This window comes from Hyaena hyaena, unplaced genomic scaffold (genome assembly GCF_003009895.1).
Source record: "Hyaena hyaena isolate Hyena2069 unplaced genomic scaffold, ASM300989v1 scaffold_54, whole genome shotgun sequence".
Taxonomy (NCBI): domain Eukaryota; kingdom Metazoa; phylum Chordata; class Mammalia; order Carnivora; family Hyaenidae; genus Hyaena; species Hyaena hyaena.
In genome coordinates this window covers 2,845,307-2,864,958 of record NW_024080685.1, presented here as the reverse complement: position 1 = coordinate 2,864,958, position 19,652 = coordinate 2,845,307, and the positions used below count along the sequence as shown (strand labels likewise).

The 19,652-nt window shown below is 37.5% G+C and overlaps 1 protein-coding gene across 2 annotated transcripts in view; it reads right to left on the bottom strand.

Moving 5' to 3' along the window:
* Positions 1-843: 843 nt before the first annotated feature.
* The window catches only part of USO1 (USO1 vesicle transport factor), an 89,014-nt gene continuing 70,205 nt past the window's right edge, over positions 844-19,652 (bottom strand). For both annotated transcript variants that reach the window (XM_039230968.1, XM_039230969.1), the window contains 11 exons: positions 15,855-15,965; positions 15,420-15,538; positions 14,897-15,078; positions 14,493-14,614; positions 10,105-10,243; positions 8,975-9,138; positions 8,239-8,328; positions 5,966-6,064; positions 3,736-3,840; positions 2,613-2,828; positions 844-1,887 (listed from right to left, as the gene is read on the bottom strand). In XM_039230968.1, the coding sequence (XP_039086899.1) occupies positions 1,798-1,887; positions 2,613-2,828; positions 3,736-3,840; positions 5,966-6,064; positions 8,239-8,328; positions 8,975-9,138; positions 10,105-10,243; positions 14,493-14,614; positions 14,897-15,078; positions 15,420-15,538; positions 15,855-15,965 (1,437 nt within the window). In that variant the 3' untranslated portion in view covers positions 844-1,797. The remainder of the gene's footprint in view (positions 1,888-2,612; positions 2,829-3,735; positions 3,841-5,965; positions 6,065-8,238; positions 8,329-8,974; positions 9,139-10,104; positions 10,244-14,492; positions 14,615-14,896; positions 15,079-15,419; positions 15,539-15,854; positions 15,966-19,652) is intronic.

Below are 19,652 nucleotides of genomic sequence, written 5' to 3'. Positions count from 1 at the left end.
GAGGGGTGGAGAGGCAACAGACTGGAGGCAGACATTTAGGAGGCTCCAGAAGTGATCCAGGCAAAGAACTGTGGCTACAGGTATAAAGATATCCCTTTGGGCTCCAGTCTAAACTGCTATGAAGCCTCCATGCATCTTCTCTACTCCAGGCCTGCCTGAGTGACTTTGTTTGGGTAAACGATCACTGAGTTTGCAGATGCCTCTTTCTGAAGATCTTTGGTATTCCATCATCTATAGAAGCCTTATTCATATTCCTGACCTAGTTTTCTTTATCCTTATAACATTGGCCTGAAAACACAGTCATTAACCGTTTGTTCATTTCGTGGTGTCAGCTTCAGGAAGATATCATGGTCCAGTAACAGTCATGGGGTTCTCGGATGGCAAGGGGTAGGAAGCACAGTGGGGGCCTCTCCGGCGCTCTGTAACACACAGCCGTCTCCCTTTTCAGGACACAGGAGGGCACTTCTCCTCTCTCAGAAGTCTGTGCCCCTTACTGTACTGCTCAAACTCTTCCTGAGGTCAGGAGGCAGATGAGACACAGTTCCTGCCCAACTCTTGCTGTCTTGCCTTTAAGTAGACACCCTCCTTTAAACGGAAATCATTGCTAAGCACTCCAGTGCTCTGTTTAGAAAACTCCAAACCGTTCTCCACCCTCTCCTGCTTCGGCTGCACTTAGCCCCTCCAGTCTTAAAAAATTCTAATTAGTCATGAGCGATAAGGCTGTTCAGTTATAATGATGCGCTTTTAGTAAGGGAACTCCTCTTACCACTTCCACTTGCCTCAGCTTTTATTAAGAATAAAATACTTTCCTCAAAACCTAAAAAAGGGAACCATGACCAGGGATTAAGTGAACATAGTATCTATTTTTATTATGAAACATTAAATTTTGACACATTGCTTCATTTGCTTTTTAAAAATCTATTATCTGACTTAAACCTATTCAGCAAAAATGCCAATAAATTATATAAATCATAGTTTGGGTCTTTTTAAAACTAGGACCATACTATATTTTATGATAATCAAACAACAATACTAAATCCGGGTTGTACGAGCTGTTAATTTGTAATGTTTTAAAGTTTAGCTTAAAATAAAACCAAACCCAACCACATGCTAATACACTGTTGCAAAATTTTCTGAGAAACACCCTCCTCATCTGTCAGTGCCAGTATCCTTCTGTGTCTTCCCTGGAGAACAGTACAGAATGCAGCCAGAGCAGATGTCAAGGCACTCATTCTAAAGTGTCCTATCCTGCCCTTCTTAGGAGTCACATTGGATGGAGGGCTGACAACAAAATTATCTCCCAGCCCATGCTATCTTGCCTTTCAGTAAATCCGTTTCTTTAAAGGAAAATCATTAGCTAAGAAGCCCAATACTGAATTTAGAAACAGTGATTCCAATACACATTAAATCAAATGTGTTAGTACTTAAAGTCACGTATTCTGAGAAGTGAAAATAAAAGACTAATACAGAACTTAGGTAAACAACCAAACTAAGCCAAATAGCATTGCCACCACAAGCTTTAAAATGGTATATTTTTAGTGTCTGAAGCTCTTTGCAAATTGTCTTTTGGAACAATTCAGATGAATTTCAATAAAAGATGTGTGTTCTGCAGGAAGCTAGTTTTAGGGTTTTCAACATGGGTGGCATCATTAAAAATACATCAATAGTCTTATTAGTGAGTGTTTTCCATTTGGGTTTCTAAATCTTTATTTTCTGTGGAGGCAAACCAAAGCACTGTCTTAAGACTCCATCTTCAAAGTTACAAGATAATCTCTACCATTACTAGAGATTTTAAAGCTAGATATGACTCTGGTCCTTTCCGTCATCTTCATCTTCGTCTTCCTCATCATCCTGGTCTCCAGATTCAAGTTCATCCTCTTCTTCAACCTAAAGGAAATATGTACATTTTAACATTATTATGATTTGTTCATTTCACTTTCAACACATAATGACACATACCACATAAATTCTTTTTTCCAGTAATTGTAGCAGATTACAAGCCATCTGATTTCCTTGATGATGATAATATGAGATAAGATATACAGATTAAGAGGTTAACAGATGGCCATACCTGTCTACAAACAAATCGGGACCAAACATGACAACAGAGAATGGCACAATTGGATGATGAGAGTCTTGCTTGTCACCACAGGAGCAAATCCATTAGTTAGGAGGATCAAAGTCCAAAAGAGCCAGTTAACAAATGCTGCAAACTGTGCCTGTGTGTCTTACATCAATTCACTGAACACCATGAAAGCAGTACAGATGATACCTCACTCATATTTACTCCTGTGATAATGGATATGCAGGCACAACATTTCCAAGGTACATTACAATTTTAAAAATATATTTTTAGGAGCAGCTGGGTGGCACAGTCGGTTAAGCGTCCAACTCTTGATCTCGGCTCAGGTCATGATTTCACAGTTTGAGTTCTAGCCCTGCATTAGGCTCTGCAATATCAGTGCAGACAGAGCCTGCTTGGGATTCTGTCTCTCCTCTCTACACTTCCCCCGCTTGTATGCGTTCTTTCTCTCTCTCTCAAAAAAAAAAAAAAAAAAAAAAATATATATATATATATATATATATAAATTTTGGGAAGATTTTAATCTTACCGGGTGACCAAGTTCCTTGAGTTTATTCTTTAATGAAAATATTTTCTGATCCTGATCAGCCAACAGCACCAACAGATCATCTTGCTCTTTTTTAGAATCCGTAACATCCACTTCGAGTTTGTTTTTCTCGTTTTGTAAAATGGCAATGGTGCTGTTAGATGCATCCAGCTGCTCTTTAATAGCAGTTCTTTCCTCAGACAGAGCTTTAATTTCATTCTAGGAAAAGAATGGCAAAAATCAACTGATCTAAGATTAGCATTCATTCTCACAGGATTTTTAACAAATAGGTTCATTCTTTTTCTTTTTCTGTGACAATCTGAGGAGTTTGGAGGTGAGGGTTTGGGGGATAAAACACTCACAGACACACACACACACACACACACACACACACATATCCAGTAACAAGAGAATTTATGTTAGGCTATGCACATCAAAGATAGTTATTGTGAAAAAAAGTTTAACATCCAAAAAATAGTTTTAATGACCTATTTTTCAAAAATCTTAAGATAATACCATTTCAGATAACTGTAAAAATAAATTAAGACACAAAACAAAAGATCGGCTCTGCTGTAACTTGATCACTATCCAAAAGGCACAATCACACATGACCTTCCCTTTTCCACTTTTTTATATGAATAAAAATTCCCTTTCAGTTTTATTATTTCTACCTCATTCCTCTCTTTATGTTATTTATTCTGATTTCTCTGTCACACTAAATAGGCTGGCAGGATTTAATGTCCCTGTGTCCTTAGCATGATGGGAAGACCACATGTGGCTTGGGTTTTAGCCCAAGTTGTAGTCTTTTTTTCTTATTGTGATTAGAGATTGACAAGAAAACTAAACTTCCAGTGATTTCCACTTCTGAAATACATTCATATACATTCTCACTTTATATATATGATATCGTTATTTGAAATGGCATTTGAAAAGTCTTCACTTGTGCCATCTTTAGTCGTCCAAATAGCATGTGCTGTGGATGCAGGATGTGCTGTGAGATAAAATTATACCCCATTAGCTTTCCTCATAAATCTAAGGATTTGGGACATTAAATGAAATATGATCAAATTTCCTGAAGTTCGTTTCCTAGAATATACAACAAATAAAAGTTTCACCAAAAAGCAACCTTTAGTTCTTTAGTCTCCTGTAATAATGCAGACAGTCTTCCTTCCACGTCAGTCTTTGTAGCTGTCCCAACTTCACTCTCTCCTGGTAGAGGGGCCGGTTTTGCCTGAAAGTAGAAATTGGCGGGGGGGGGGGGGGGGGGGGGGGGGGGGGGGGGGGGGGGGGGGGGGGGGGGGGGGGGGGGGGGGGAGGTGTCAGTGCGGAGGAGTTCCTTTATAGTTACAATCAACGGCAAGTCCCAAAGGTCATTTAATTTTCTCGCTATCTTGAAACTATTTCTGACAGCAGAAATAGAGTTGCTGTACTGCACAGCTGTAGAATCCCTTAGGTACTGCCTCCCACTGAAGCGCTCTCCCAGCGGTCCCTACAGTGGAGCAGGGGCTGGGTCAGAAGATGTGCAACATCGGACCTCTGCAGAGCATGAGGAGGGCTTGGTCAAGCAGCCTCAAGGTCAGACTATAGCTAAAGCATAACACAGAAGAAGCAGAGAAAAATTTTCAAAGCCCTTTCCTCAGAAAATTTCTAGAAGTACACATTGTCTTCTCACAGAGACAGGTGAGGAAAGAGAGCTGAATGCCATTAATTGGTAAAATGCAAAGATTTTCTTAAGTGCTATAGGAAATATTCTTAAATCATAGTTTTTAAAAATGTTTATTTATTTTTGAGAGATAGATAACGCAGGGGGAGGGGCAGAGAGAGAATTCCAAGCAGGCTCCGTGCTGTCAGCATAAAGCCTGACAAGGGGCTCTACCCCATGAATCATGAGATCATGACTCATGACCTGAGGCTAAAGCAAGAGTCGGATGCTTAACCAACTGAGCCACCCAGGTGCCCCATTAAATCATAGTTTTCTAATCTTTCACCACTTTTTTAAACAAAGTACTGGGAAGGAGGGTGCTGATGTTAACAAATACCTAAAACTGTGGAAGGGTTTTCAGAATTGGTAGCGGCTAGATGAATTTTGAGGCGCATGTCAGACAAAGCCTAAATTGCCCTCAAGAGACTGTCAATAGAAATACGGACATTAAAGGCAATTCTGGTGAGGGTTCAGAAGGAAAGGGGAGCTAAAGTTTCTATGGCCTTGGAAAAAATATCACCGTGAATAGAATATTGGTAGAAATATGCATGGAGAAAGGCTGTTTGGCTCACATGGAAATGAAGAACGTGTTTCCGGAAAGTAGAAGAAAGTGATCCTTGTTATAAAGTGGCAAAGAAACTGTTTGAATTGTGTTTTAGTGCTTTGCAGAAAGTAAAATTTGTAATGATGAACTTGGATATTTCATAGAGATTTCTAAGCAAAATGTTAAAGGTGTGGCCTGGTTTCTCCTTGCTGCTTACAGTAAAATATGACAGGAGATAAATTTTTTTTAATTTTAGAGGGAGAGTTACAAGCAGGGGAGAAGGGAAGAGGGAGAGTGTGAGAGTGTGTGTGTGTGTGTGTGTGTGTATGTGTGTGAGAGAGAGAGGGAGAGGGAGGGAGGGAGGGGGAGAGGGAGAGGGAGAGGGAGAGAGAGAGATCCTAAGCAGGCTCCACACTCAGCACAGAGCCTGACATGGGGCTCGATCCCACAACCCTGGGACTATGGCCTGAGCCAAAATCAGGAGTCAGACACTCAACTGACTGAGCCACCCAGATGCCCCAAGAGAGATAAATTTCAGAAGGAACTATTAAGCAAAAGGGAATCAGAACGTGAAGATTTAGAAAATTCTCAGTCTATCCCTACTGCAATACATGACAAAGCATGTTCTGCTGAAATATCAAGGATATGGCTGGACTACCATTTGTAAAGAAGTTACTTTTGTGATTCATGGATCCAATCAACCATTTGAGCAGAAGCTGAAGTAGAGATGGGATTATCTAGGAAGGACCCAGGAAGGCCTTCTTATCCAATGGCTTGGATCCCTGTGTATTGAGTGGGGTTTTTGACAATTTTATACCAGCAGAAAACCTGCCAGCTTGGTTCAGAGGGGACACAGATGAGATAAAATATAATATACCAGCAAAATGAACCATCAAATAACTGATTATATTGATCTGGTGAGTCTGACTCTAATAAGGCTGTCACCATGGCCAAGAAGCCTAGGTGACCAGAACCCTGGCTCACAAGCAACCTAAAAGGGAAGGTAGGTACAGTCGGACACATTTGGTTCCTTTACACAGTGGCTGAGAAATAACATCCTAACCTTGCGTTAACTGTTTTTCAGGGGGAAAAAAGTAATAATTAACTTACAAATGTTTCTGTTTTCTGTAACAGCTCCTGCTTTTCTGTCTGCAGTTTGGTGATCTCCACAGATTGTGAGTTTAACTGAGACTTTAATGCTGCCAGTTCCTAAGAGACAAAAATAGTTGATCTGTGACATTAAATGGCATTAACTTTATCAAGGAAATGTCTATTTAGAGGAAGAAATTTAAAGTTATTTCCTTTCTTGACCCTTCTCTCTAAAATCGCAACTTCCAAGTTTGAAAATCTAATTCTTGAACTTTGGGGTCAAGATAAAAGAATTAAGCAAGTTTGTTATACATATTCATCTCTGACTTCTGAGATCCCATGTAAAAAAAAAAAATCAAAAAGTGGGGGAAGAAGGGAAAGAGAAAGGAAGAAAGGGAGGGAGGATGGATAAAAGGAAGAGAGAGAGGGAGGGAGAAACCCACAAGGTCAAAGAGAAATAAAGGGAAAAGACCAATAAAACTGAGGAATTTGAGAAAGCAAATGACAGTGGTAACTGATGCAGCACACCTGAGAAAGCTAAAAACTTAACTGACATTTGAGAAAGCTCAGCTGCTATCTGACTTACAAGGCATAAATACCAAAAGGCTTGGGAACTGGTACCACCAGATATCTCTGGAAATGTGGGTAAAGATGGGGTCAAAAACAGGACTGGTTGAGGGGCACCTGGGTGTCTCAGTTTGGCTGAGTGTCTAATTTTGATTCAGGTTGTGATCTCGAGGTTCTTGAGTTCTAGCCCCGCATCAGGCTCTCTGCTGACAGCTCAGAGCCTGGAGCCTGCTTCAGATTCTGTGTTTCCCTCTTTCTCTGTCCTTCCCTCCCTCTCTAAAAATGAATAAATATTAAAAACCAATCAACAAACCAACCAACCGACCGACCGACCAAACAAGCAAACAAACAGAAAAACCAAACAGCGGGGCTGGTGGAAAGTCCGCTTAGGAAGGCCACCAGATCCCTGTCCCAATCTCATGCATCCGGCAACTGTTCTTCTCTTGGCCAAAGACCAGAAGTTTATTATTTGGAAAGGGGAAATAGGACCTTTTTAGACCCTGGACCACCAAATGTAGATGAAAGTAGTCAGTACTGTAGTGAAAAGGAGGGAATTCATTGAAAGTTTACATGTCTTTAATAATGAAATTCCCAACTTTCTTGCCCTCTCCCCACCAAAAATGCACAGGGAAAGAAAGGCAATTATAACCAATATTTAACTCTATACATAAGTAATTCTTTTCTTTGCTGGTTCTTACTGGACTAATACATTTAATATTCTCATTGAATAAAGTTAGATATGCACTACCTACTTACATTTTTTTTCTAAGTTTATTTAAGTTTATTTATTTTGAGAGACAGTGGGGGTGCACAAGCAGGGGAAGGGCAGAGACAGAATCCCTAGAAGGCTCCTCGCTGGAGCCCAACAAGGGGCTCGGTCTCACGAACCATGAGATCATGACCTGAGCCAAAATCAAGAGTTAGATTCTTAACCAACTGAGCCACCCAGGAGCCCCTATACTAGAATTATAAACATTATGATAACCAAGTAGGAAAAAGTTTAATTTTATTTTCTAGATTATAAATTACTCTAGCAGAAAAAAAAAATTTTTTTTTTAGCTAGTCATCTGAGATATACAGAAGTTTATTCCCTTTCCAACTCTAAAAACCAACATTTTTCTGGAGAAAATGGTCTAAACACTCAATACATTTCACTATGCAATTATCATGGTCAATAGTAAATGAAAATTAAGGATAAGATTTTATATCTTCATATTTGCAACTTATAAATACACTTAAATTTTCCTTAAATCTAATCTACAAATAACTTGCGTGAGATGCTTAGATCTGTTAAAAAGAACACAATCAAAAAATAAAAATACTTAATAAAAAGAAAAATACCACTACCATAATTTTTTTTTAAGTTTATTTATTTATTTTGAGAGAGAGAGAGACAGAGCTGGGGAGGGGTAGAGAGAGAGGGAGAAAAGAGAATCCTAGGCAGGCTCCATGCTATCAGTGCAGAGCCTAACACAGGGCTTGATCTCATGATCTCAGGAACTGTGAGAAATCAAGCCAAAATCAAGACTCAGATGCTTGACTGAGCCACCCAAGGGCCCCCTATTACCATATAATTAAAAAACTTCTGGACTTTCAAATGACTATCTTCACTATCAAATTTTGGTTACATTAACAAAAGTAGTTCTAGATTAGTGAAACTACAGAGCTGTTACTCTATTATAATTAAAACAACACAAAATAGAACTTGGATCAAGCTAGAAAATTACCTGTTTTAATTCTGCAATTTGTTCAGAATCTTGAGCAGAAGCTGTTGCTGAAGACTGTTCATTTGTGCCAGGTGATGACTGGGAAGATTTCTACAAATAGCACAGAAATAAACTATGAAATAAATTCAGTCTAATAGGATACAAAACAGAACTATACACATATAAGCTATGCCTTACTGAGGCTTACCAAAAATTTCACATCAACATTTTAGTTTTTATATACAAGATAAAATTTCAACATAGCACACATTGTCTATAATAGCTAATAAATTTATACTTATACCAAGTAATTTATTAAATCTAAGCACTTATCTGAGGTTTTATAGAGAAAGAGCATAAACCCAGTATTTATTAAGCAATTTCCATGTATTATTAAAGAGCTTTATACAGAGCTCATTTAATTCTCTCAACTACCAATTTACAGATCAGTAAACAAGTTTAAAGAGGTTAATTAAGTTGCTTACATTCAGTGAGCTAGGAAGTGCTGAAGCTTTAGACAGTTTGACACTAAAGCTCATAATCTAATTTTTTAAAAGTAAACTCTGTTGTGTGTGGGGCTCACACTCACAGCCCTGAGATCAAGCATGTTCTATCAACTGAACTAGCCAAGCACCCCCCAAAGCTCGTATTCTCAAGTCTTAGGATGATATTTTGGTTTAAAGGATCCAGAAAAATAGACAAACAGGATAATGAGAATTACTTCTGATCTTTTAAAGTTTTTTTAACATTTACTCACCAAATTTTCAATCAGAGAGTCCTTTTCAGCCAGTTGGCTTTGTAAACGTTCCTGATTACTTTTTAATTCTTCTATCTCTTCTCGTAACCTACCAACTTCTTCTGGTTGAATGCCATTCATCTGAGTCGCGTCACTATAAGAACCTTGATGTGGATTATCTTTTCCTATTAAGACAGGAATAAAGTTTGAAAAGCCAGCATGAAACTTAAGTTTTTCATTTCTTGAATATAGAGATTTTAATATAAAAATATAAAATGTCCTTAACTGAATCACTTTGGCAGCACTTTTGTAATAAGCACATTTCATTTTTGCAAAACAGCATACTGATAAAAATAGCAAAATATGATATTTTTAGGTTTCTGAGAAGAAATACAGCATAGTCTTATTAAGACTAAACTGCATGGTTTGGTGATCTACAATTAAGGATTATAGAAGTTTCAATTCCAAATTAGGTCAATTAATATTCGAGAAAACAAAATCCCTTTTAAAATCTTTGCAAAGGAATAGTGTTCTATATGGACTATAATAACTGACAAATTATTGTTATAAATAAAGGAAGTCAAAGAGCTAATTTTTTCTGAAAATTTTAGTCACCTTTATATAAATAAAACAAATAACTATCATTCCAATCATAAGCACTACTGGATGATACTATTTATAAGCATTTGACTTACCTTGTGCCAGGCACTGAACTAGAATTTTATATATTGTTTCATCTGATTCTCAGAGGACACAGATGCTATTATCATTCCATTTTGCAGATGAGGAAACAGAAAGGTTAGAGCAGTCATTCTCAACTGGCTATACATCAGAATCACCCAGGAAGCTTGTAGTAATTATTAATGCTTGGCTCCAACCCCAACTAATTAAATCAGATGCTTGAGTGAGGTCTGAGTATTGGTGGTATTAAAAAAGGAAAAAAAGATCTCAGGATATTCTAATGCACAGCCAAGGCTGAGAATCACTGGAAAAAATACGGAAATAGGTAGCAAGAAACTTGTACTATAAGCTCTGATTTACACATTTGTTACACTGATTAAGGTTAGAGAAAGACTAGTCCACAAGAATAATCTGTTAAAGTCAGTCCAGCTTTGGGGGGCACTATAATAGTCACAGCCAGTTATACCTACCTAGCTGTACTTTAAGAAGATTATACTGATCTTTGTGTTGCTGTATCTGAGATACTTGCTGTGTGACTGCTGTCTGGAGCTGTTCGTTTTGACATTTTAACGTAGAAATTTGCTGCTTTAATTCCTCAAGTTGCAGATCCTGTGAAACAAAACATAATTCGAGTGTTTAAATTCATACTAATTAGCCTTAAGAAGATGAGCAAACTCACGGATAGGAAGAATAAATATAGTTAAGATGTCATTACTACCCAAAGCAATCTACACATTCAATGCAATTCCAATCAAAATTGCACCAGCATACTTCTCAAAACTAGAACAAACTATCCAAAAATTTGTATGGAACCACAAAAGACCCCGAATAGCCAAAGTAATACTGAAAAATAAAACCAAAACGGGAGGTATCACCATCCCAGACTTCAGCCTCTACTACAAAGCTGTCATCCTCAAGACAGTATGGTATTGGCACAAAAACAGACACATAGACCAATGGAACAGAATTGAGAACTCAGAAGTGGACCCAAAAGTATACAGCCAACTGATCTTTGACAAAGCAGGAAAGAATATCCAATGGAAAAAAGACAGCCTTTTTAACAGATGGTGTTGGGAGAACTGGACAGCAACATGCAGAAGAATGAAACTAGATCATTTTCTCACACCATGCACAAAAATCAACTCAAAATGGATAAAGGACCTGAACGTGAGACAGGAAACTATCAACACCCTAGAGGAGAAAGCAGGAAACAACCTCCTTGACCTCCACCGCAGCAACTTCTTACTTGACACATCCCCAAAAGCAAGGGAATCAAGAGCAAAAATAAACTGTTGGGACCTCATCAAGATTAAAAGCTTCTGCACAGCCAAGGAAACAACCCAGAAAATTAATAGGCAACCAACGGAATGGGAAAAGATAGTTGCAAATGACATATCAGATAAAGGGTTAATATCCAGAATCTATAAGGAACTCACCAAACTACACGCCCGAAAAACAAACAACCCAGTGAAGAAATGGGCAGAAGACATGAACAGACACTTCTCCAAAGAGGACATCCAGATGGCCAACAGACACATGAAACGATGCTCAGCATCCCTCCTCATCAGGGAAATACAAATCAAAACCACACTGAGATACCACCTCACGCCAGTCAGAGTGGCTAAAATGAGCAAATCAGAGAACTCTAGATGCTGGCGAGGATGTGGAGAAACGGGCACCCTCCTACACTGTTGGTGGGAATGTAAACTGGTACAGCCCCTCTGGAAAACAGTGTGGAGGTTCCTCAGGAAACTAACAATAGAACTCCCCTATGACCCAGCAATAGCACTGCTAGGAATTTACCCAAGGGATACAGAAATGCTGAGGCATAGGAGCACATGTACCCCAATGTTCATAGCAGCACTCTCCACAATAGCTAAAACATGGAAAGAGCCTAAGTGTCCATCAACAGATGAATGGATCAAGAAGATGTGGTTTATCTATACCATGGAATACTACATGGCAATGAGAAACAATGAAATCTGGCCATGTGTAGCAACATGGATGGACCTTGAGGGTGTTATGCTGAGCAAAATAAGTCAGGCAGAGAAGGACAAATATCATATGTTTGCACGTATAGGAGGATTAGGAGGAACTTAACTGAGGACCATGGGGGAGAAGAAGGAGGGAAATGGTGGGGGAAAGGGAGAGAGGCAAACCATGAGCGACTCTTGAATGCTGACAAAAACTGAGGACTGATGGATGTGGGGGGGAGGGGAGGATGGGCATGGAGGAGGGCACTCGTGTAGATGAGCACTGGGTGTTATGTGGAAACTATTTTGACAATAAACTATTTGTAAAAAAAAAAAAAAGATGAGCAAACTAAAAATCTGAAGATTATTTTGAATCATGATGTTAAAGTACTCAACAATTTCAGAATCACTCAACCATTAAGCAATAATACATTAATGTATGCACAAAGGTCAAGTAACATGTAGCAGAACTGTAAAATTTCCAGTAAGGTCCCATTAATATAAGCACTATAGCACAGCCTACAATCTCACTGCAATTACTGGGGTGGGGAATGGTCAATTTTAAAAACTCCATTTTATGGTCCATCAAATCATTTAGGAAATTCATACTAAACTATTTAAGAAACTTAGTATATGTATGTATACATGCATCTATATTACTTTTAACATAAGAGATAATTTCTAGAACAGAACATTTAGAACACCATCCCCCAGAAAAAGAACGTCCAACTCTTAACACCCTGATATAACTAGTTGGTTAGGATCTATTTCTTTATTTTCTTTTAATTTTTTCTAATCAGTGTTTTAAACTTGTCATACTCAGTCCATATGTCATTTTGTAGCCTTTACTTACTATTCAACTGTAAGTTCCCTATATTACTAGTTTTTTGCAATCATAACTTTTAATGTTTACTCAATATGAGTAGATGCAATATAATTTATATTCAAAAGCAACACCGAGGATGCTTTCCATTTTTCTAAACAGTAAATATCATTACAATAAATTTCATGGTAATATTTTCATTTCCCTGTATTCTGAAGAATTTCCTTAGGATAGATTCTCAAATGTCATTAGGTTTATATAAATATTTTATAGCTCTTAATGCTTATTGCCTAATTGTCACACGGCATTTTAAATGAGAATATTTAAAATTAACATTTCTAAAGCAGAGTCATTATAGTAATGTGTCAAATCACTCTTTTCTTCTTCTAAATTAACCATATTTATCAGCCACCAAGTGTAGGCTGTAACATCACATTCCAAGTGTTTATTTTCCATTGCTTTAAAGATATTACATCTTACCATCTGGAAGTGACTCCATATTTGTACTACAATATAGCTGAAAAATCCTAATAACCATGGGTGAGTTAATGATTTAAGTTTGAATCATCCAAAGATGATTCTAACTTACGACTACTTACAAACTGAAAAGCTCAGACTGAGTGCTAAATATACCACTATATTTTTGTTCTTTCTCAGAATCCCAATCTTAACAATATAGACTGTGGGGAAGAACACATAAGCGGTTCTCAGTTCTAGTTTAGAGGGCTCTGCCCAAGCTTGCACTTGTCACAGGGGCTTCAAGCTGTGCATAATCAGCAGGCAGTGGAGGGCGGTGCAGGGAAGAGGGGCAACCGGCTTCACTCCACTGCCACCAGTATACTGTTTTTAATGACCCTGGCATCTTAATAACATCAGTAATCTCATCCTCCAGGTAATACTGCAGCACTGGGTAGGATTCCAGTCAAGGTATATGCCATGATGAGGAATTAAGTGAGAGAAATAAACAAGAAACACACTCTGAAGAAATGCAGTAGAAAGTTGAAGGTGCTCAACATAATGCAGCTGTGGAGGCTCTCTGGTGTCCTGCAGAGAAAATGTCAGTTGATGATTCTGAGAAGGTAGTTTCGACTTTCATCATCATGCTCCACTCTAAATCAGCTCCCTCTATTGTTCTCAACATCGTCTATTCAGATAGGCAGGACAGAGCTCTAAGGATTATATCTGACCCTTTTCGCTCCCTACACCCACATTCAGTCATTACCAAGTCCTGCCAGTTTCATCTGCTTTTGTCTCCACATTTCTCAGGCCTGTCCCCTGTACACCACAGAGCATGAGTTTTAAAGTCCCAGTAACACATGTTTTTGAATTCTGTTCCACCAGTCGCTGAGTGACCCTGGACAAATTTAAATTCTCTGTCAGATTCCTCATTTATTCTTAAATGAAGATATTAATTACTTTGTAGGGATGCCATGAAAATGAAGCGAAAGTATTTACAAAGTGTTTTGTGAGCATCCAGAACACAACAAAAAACAACAGGCATTATCATCACTGCCACCACCAGTGCCTCGATTTCCTCCCCTAACCTCCCACACCACCTCCCTCCAACTTTGCCTTTCAAGTTTCTACTTGGTGCAGCCACCAAGTGCTGCAAGGATAACATGTCCTGCCCCTCTTCCCTATCTCTCCTGTTGCCCAGCTTATCCCTAGTTATGCTTTTAAGACTCACGTTCAGTTTTCTCCAAGCCCCTGCTCTTACCTCGTTAAATTAGGCGCCTCTCAGCGCTGCCACATATCTTTGATTATCTGTTATCACTAGACTTAATATGTTATGTGTGTCACAATAACCTATTCATAATTTTTTCTCTCCCCATCAGACTGTGATAGGGGAATGTACCTGATTCATGGCTTCGTCCACAACATCCTGCACAATCTTAACATGAGCTCTCAGTCTGTTGAATACTCAGATAGTTTTGAATCATTTAGGAAAATAATGAGCTCTACTTTCTGTATTTTCTTGTGTATGAAATGCCAGGAGAAACTCTTCCCCAAAATAGAAAAGTATCAGTGGTCTAGAGAGTGTTTACAATCTGTCAATACATACTTGCTCTCGGATCATGTTTTTGTAGTGAGTCACAATACTGTCATGCTGTTCTAATGTTTTCTTCACCTCTTCTTCTTTTTTATCCTCTTCACTGGACTTATAAATAGCCTTAGTTATCACACCTATAAAAGAAAGCTGATTAAAAAATTATTTAAAAAAATTTTAAATCCTATCTTATTATTAAGACTTAATCAGTAAAAACATATGGCCTAACTGCATGACAGAGAGATATAGTCTTTCCAATCTCATTGAATGCCGGAAGTCCTTCAATGAACTACAGACCAAGAGCTAGGAAAAGGCCCCTACTTTCAGGCTTACTATATAATCTGCATGTGTCCAGAATATGCATATACACAATAATCACAGGGACTTTCTAATGAAAATCAATATAAACTTTGCCTTACCTTCAAGTTCTTTTACGAGCTTCGTAAACTCATGATCAAATATCATGTATTCCGGACTGGGAAAGTTTGGCTGGGGTTTCTGAGATGCTCTGGAATACAACTCATGTTTGCTAATAAATCCTAGTTTCTCTATGAAGTTTTCTTTGCCAATCCTCTTCTCTATTAGTTGCTTTAGTTTCTCTCTACAGAGATAAGTACATTGAGATGCTTTAAAAAAAAAAGTCATAACAAGGGAAACCTGAGTGGCTCAGTTGGTTAGGCATCTGATCCTTGATTTCAGCTCAGATCATGATCTCACGGTTTGAGACTGAGCTCCGTGTGGCCCAGGATTCTCTCTCTGCCCATCCCTCCCATGCACACATGCGCACACACTCTCCCTCAAAATAAATAAATAAACATTTTTTAAAAAGTCATAACAAAATACAAAAGCTTGGTCTACATTATGCTTTGGCAGAAAAAAATGTATCATCATCACTCGATGACATTAGCAGTCATTTTCCCCCAGCATCTTCCCCTCACTTACTTCATGTAGCTCTCAAGTGAGTTATCGTTGAAGTAAATGGAAATGCCCAACAGAAGGGCACATAAGCCTTGCACCAACTGCTCTTCCTCACCAAGATTTTCTGCAATTTGTCCTGTAAGCTGAAATTTTTGTTAAGGAGACTAATGGTTCAAAATCTAGAGTATTTTATTTTACAGTTTGAATTTGACATACATTTCATGTAAGAATTTCTATAACAAATTCTATGCATAGTCTAAGCAAGCAAAAACAAACAATGGTACACAGACTGACACACACACACACACACAGCATAAGCAAGCATCATTACCACGTTAACAGTATGAAAAGCTGCAACACAGCTGAAGAGAACTCAAATATTTAGAACATAGAGCTACCTTGAATGCAGAGGAAGAAATAAGCATACTTACATATATCTTACCAAAACACAAAGGATACAAATGGAACATTGGCTGAATTGTGAAGAAAATGCGTTACCGCAATGGGGCAGTTGCTTAGCCAGGTACAAAGCAACATTAGTAACCCAACTCTTGTCTGTATTTTGCTTCCCTGCAATAGACAAGTTGGCAGAAATCTTTATTTTTTTTAAACTTAAAGTTGCTCTAACACCCCTCTCCATTTGCATTAAAAGATCTTTAACATCTTATATAAGATGTATTAAGAATCTAGATATAAGAAACTGAAGAAGAGAATTCATTCTTGTGTCCTTTATGGGCCATACTGCCCAAAATGAACAGAAGGCAGAAATTAGAATTGATTCAGGCTCATAAACATATACCAGGTTATCTAAAATACTATTAGTGGACAAACCTGGTGTGCTAAGGAAGATGCATGATGTGGATGCTTGAAAAAATTTATCAATCCGAAAACACTTTACAGTAACAAACTTGCCAGGCAAATTTATGATGTTCCAATTAGAATTTTAGAAACAAGTTTCTGATGAAAGGACAATTTCTACTTTCTTCAAAAAACAATAGGGGAAAAATAATCTCTTGAATTATTTAGTCAAATTCCATTAGAGAATATATTCCCTAACCAGAAATAATAAACCATGTTGCAAAGTCACTGACAACATTCCAAATAACGAGAACCACAAACATAATGAAGAAAAAGATTTATTTAAGTTAGCTAACTGCCCCAAAACACTAATTATACTGCCACCAATTATAGTTAAACAATACTGAAAACTAGCACATTCATCAAAATGACAGTTTCCTAAATTTTAATACAACACACTTAGGGGTGCCTGGGTGGCTCATTCGGTTAAGCATCCGACTTCAGCTCAGGTCATGATCTCTAGGTTCGTGGGTTCGAGCCCTGCGTTGGGTTCTGTGCTGACAGCTCAGAGCCTGGGGCCTGCTTCAGATTCTGTACCTCTGTCTCTCTCTCTGACCCTCCCCTGCTCACACTGTCTGTCTCGCTCTCTCAGAAATAAATAAAATATTTTTAAAAAACCACATTTGTATCTCCTATGTGGGGTAGTCTCCCAGCTTATAATATTGCCACTGCCCATATTACATTATGTAACCTATATTTTTGTTTAAGAAAAAAAAAAACTTGTTTGCAACAAATAAGTGGAAAGTAGCACAGTAATGCATTACTTTGAGATAGTATCAGAAAATATCCAAAATGCAATTATTCAGAGCTAGGCAAAGAATGGATTTAAAGTAACCATCATTATGTTTTGAAAAAGCATTCAGATTATTCCAATTTCATGAACCTTGAAGTCAATACCCTTGGACTTTTTATAATCTATTTTCAAGTATATTTAATATTTAATTAAGCAAATTCAAACTAGACTTCTTCAAAATGATCTGCCAAATAAGCATTAATTAGCATGAATTTGGTTATTATATGATGCATTATTTTACTTTTTCCTTGCCTCTATATCATTACCATGTCCATGATATATCTTCATGTTATCCGAGTAAATTTAAAGGTTAAAAAATATACAGTTATTCTCAATTGACTATGTGCCACTGAGAACTTTCAACTAATTACTCAAGTAAATAAATGAAACTATTTCATTAACTGCCAAGTATATATAAAAATTTATTATTATTTGGAATATCATTTACATGTACCAAAAATACCTACATTGCATATATAAGGGCATCCTATCAAATCACTGGCCTGTATCTGAATAAGCAAAAATGGAACTAGATTCAAATGCAGATCTTCTAAAAGTATACCTTTTGGGGTCAAACTTAAGGATAAGAACAGCAAAGTTAAACAGAACTAGTCAGAATCCGTTAGAAGATTGAATCGAATACCCCACTTAAACTATGGCAATAAAAAAAGATAAAGTATTCAGGAATGGGCCTAACCAAAACTATACAAAACCTAAAGGAGGAAAATTTAAAAACACTTCTAAAGAGCACAAAAGTAGATATAAATCAATAGGAAGACACCATGTCTTTAGACAGAAAAACTCAAGATCATGAAGATATTAATGCTATATAACATTTATTATTATAATAAATAACATTTATTAAATTAATGTAATCTAAACAAAAATAACACAAGGTTTTCCTCTCCACAGAACTAAAAAAAATCTGGTTCTCAAGTTCATATGGAGAAATAAGCAGGCAAGAATAACTAGAGAAACTGGAAAAAAAATGAAAAAGAGCAACGATGAGATAGTAGCTCACAAACAGACAGGAATCAGGGATAGAATTCAATGTCCCGAGATGATCCATCTATGAATGGGAATCTAGTATATGAAAAAGACAGCATAGAGGCATTAGTGGAATGCAGGAGAACTTACAAAATGTTGGGACAACCAGGCAGCTATCTGAAACAAGATCAGAGGATCCATAACTCACACCGTTTATCAAGCAAAATGGAACAAAGATGTAAATGCAAAAAATGAAACCAGAAAGTGTGAGATGGAAATATGGCCAAGTCTGTTAAAATCTTTAAGTGGGGAAGGCCTTTCTAAAAAGTATGATATAAGGTCTCCTAAAAAAAAAAATCCAAAACAAAACACCAAGGTCAAAAGACAAATAATATATCAGGAAAAATGTATTTGTAATTTATCATAGATAAAGGTTGGATTACTTAATATAAAATTAGAAATTATTTAACCCAATACAAAAATGGGCAGATGATATGAAATATATGAAATGAGAACTCAGAGGAAAACTTTAAATGGTGTATAAACATACAGAAAGCTATTCAACCTTTTAGAAAGAGAAATGCAAATTAAAACTTGCTAAGATAATATTTTTCCTCTCTCAACTGAGTGGCAAAAATATAAGTCTGTTATTACACTATTGGTGAGGCTGTGGGGAAAGAGATAATCTAGCCCAAAGCAATCTTATTTCACACTTTGCTAGTGGTTCAAAATGGTATCCGGTAGGAAAAACCAAGGGAAAAAACAGTGGATATGCATAAAAAACCACCTAAAGACAACAGAAGAAATAAATAAGAGGCAGGGACCCAGGACAGGGGTGGAGCCATGACTTCCTACTGAATACTTTTTATATTATTTGATTTATAAATCATGTATATGCAAATGTATGTACTTTAATATACATATATGTATATGTACACACACACACATTTTTAGAGGACTAAATTTAATTCTAAATTTTTTTTTTTAATGTTTTATTTATTTCTAGGAGAGAGAGAGAGAGACAGAGAAAGAGACAGACAGACTGTGTGAGCAGGGAAGGGTCAGAGAGAGAGGGAGTCACAGACTCTGAAACAGGCTCCAGGCTCTGAGCTGGCAGTCAGCACAGAGCCCGATGTGGGGCTCGAACCCACGAACCGCGAGATCATGACCTAAGTGAAAGTCGGACGCTTAACCGACTAAGGAACCCAGGCGCCCCGGACTAAATTTAATTCTAAAAGCAACAATGTGGTGTCCTTGAAAACATCTGATTGAGAATTAGAAGAATCAAATCTTCTATTGTCCTACCTTGTAAAAGTTCAACATGCTACATGGACCCCAATTCCCTCATTTAGTTAACCAAGGCCTTTGGACTAAATAATCTCAAACACAGATGTTAAAAGGACAGGCTCTGAATACCAGGATTTGTATCTAGGTTCTAAAATTCAACAGCATGAAACTTTATCATCATCTTTCAGTAGCAGTAATAGTTAATACCCACTTCATAGAGTAGTGGAGTGGACTCAATGGGTTAATACACATTAAGAATTCAGAACAGCACATGGTACACAAGAAGTGCTCTGTGAGTGCTGTCAACTATGAACCATCCCTTCTAGTTATGC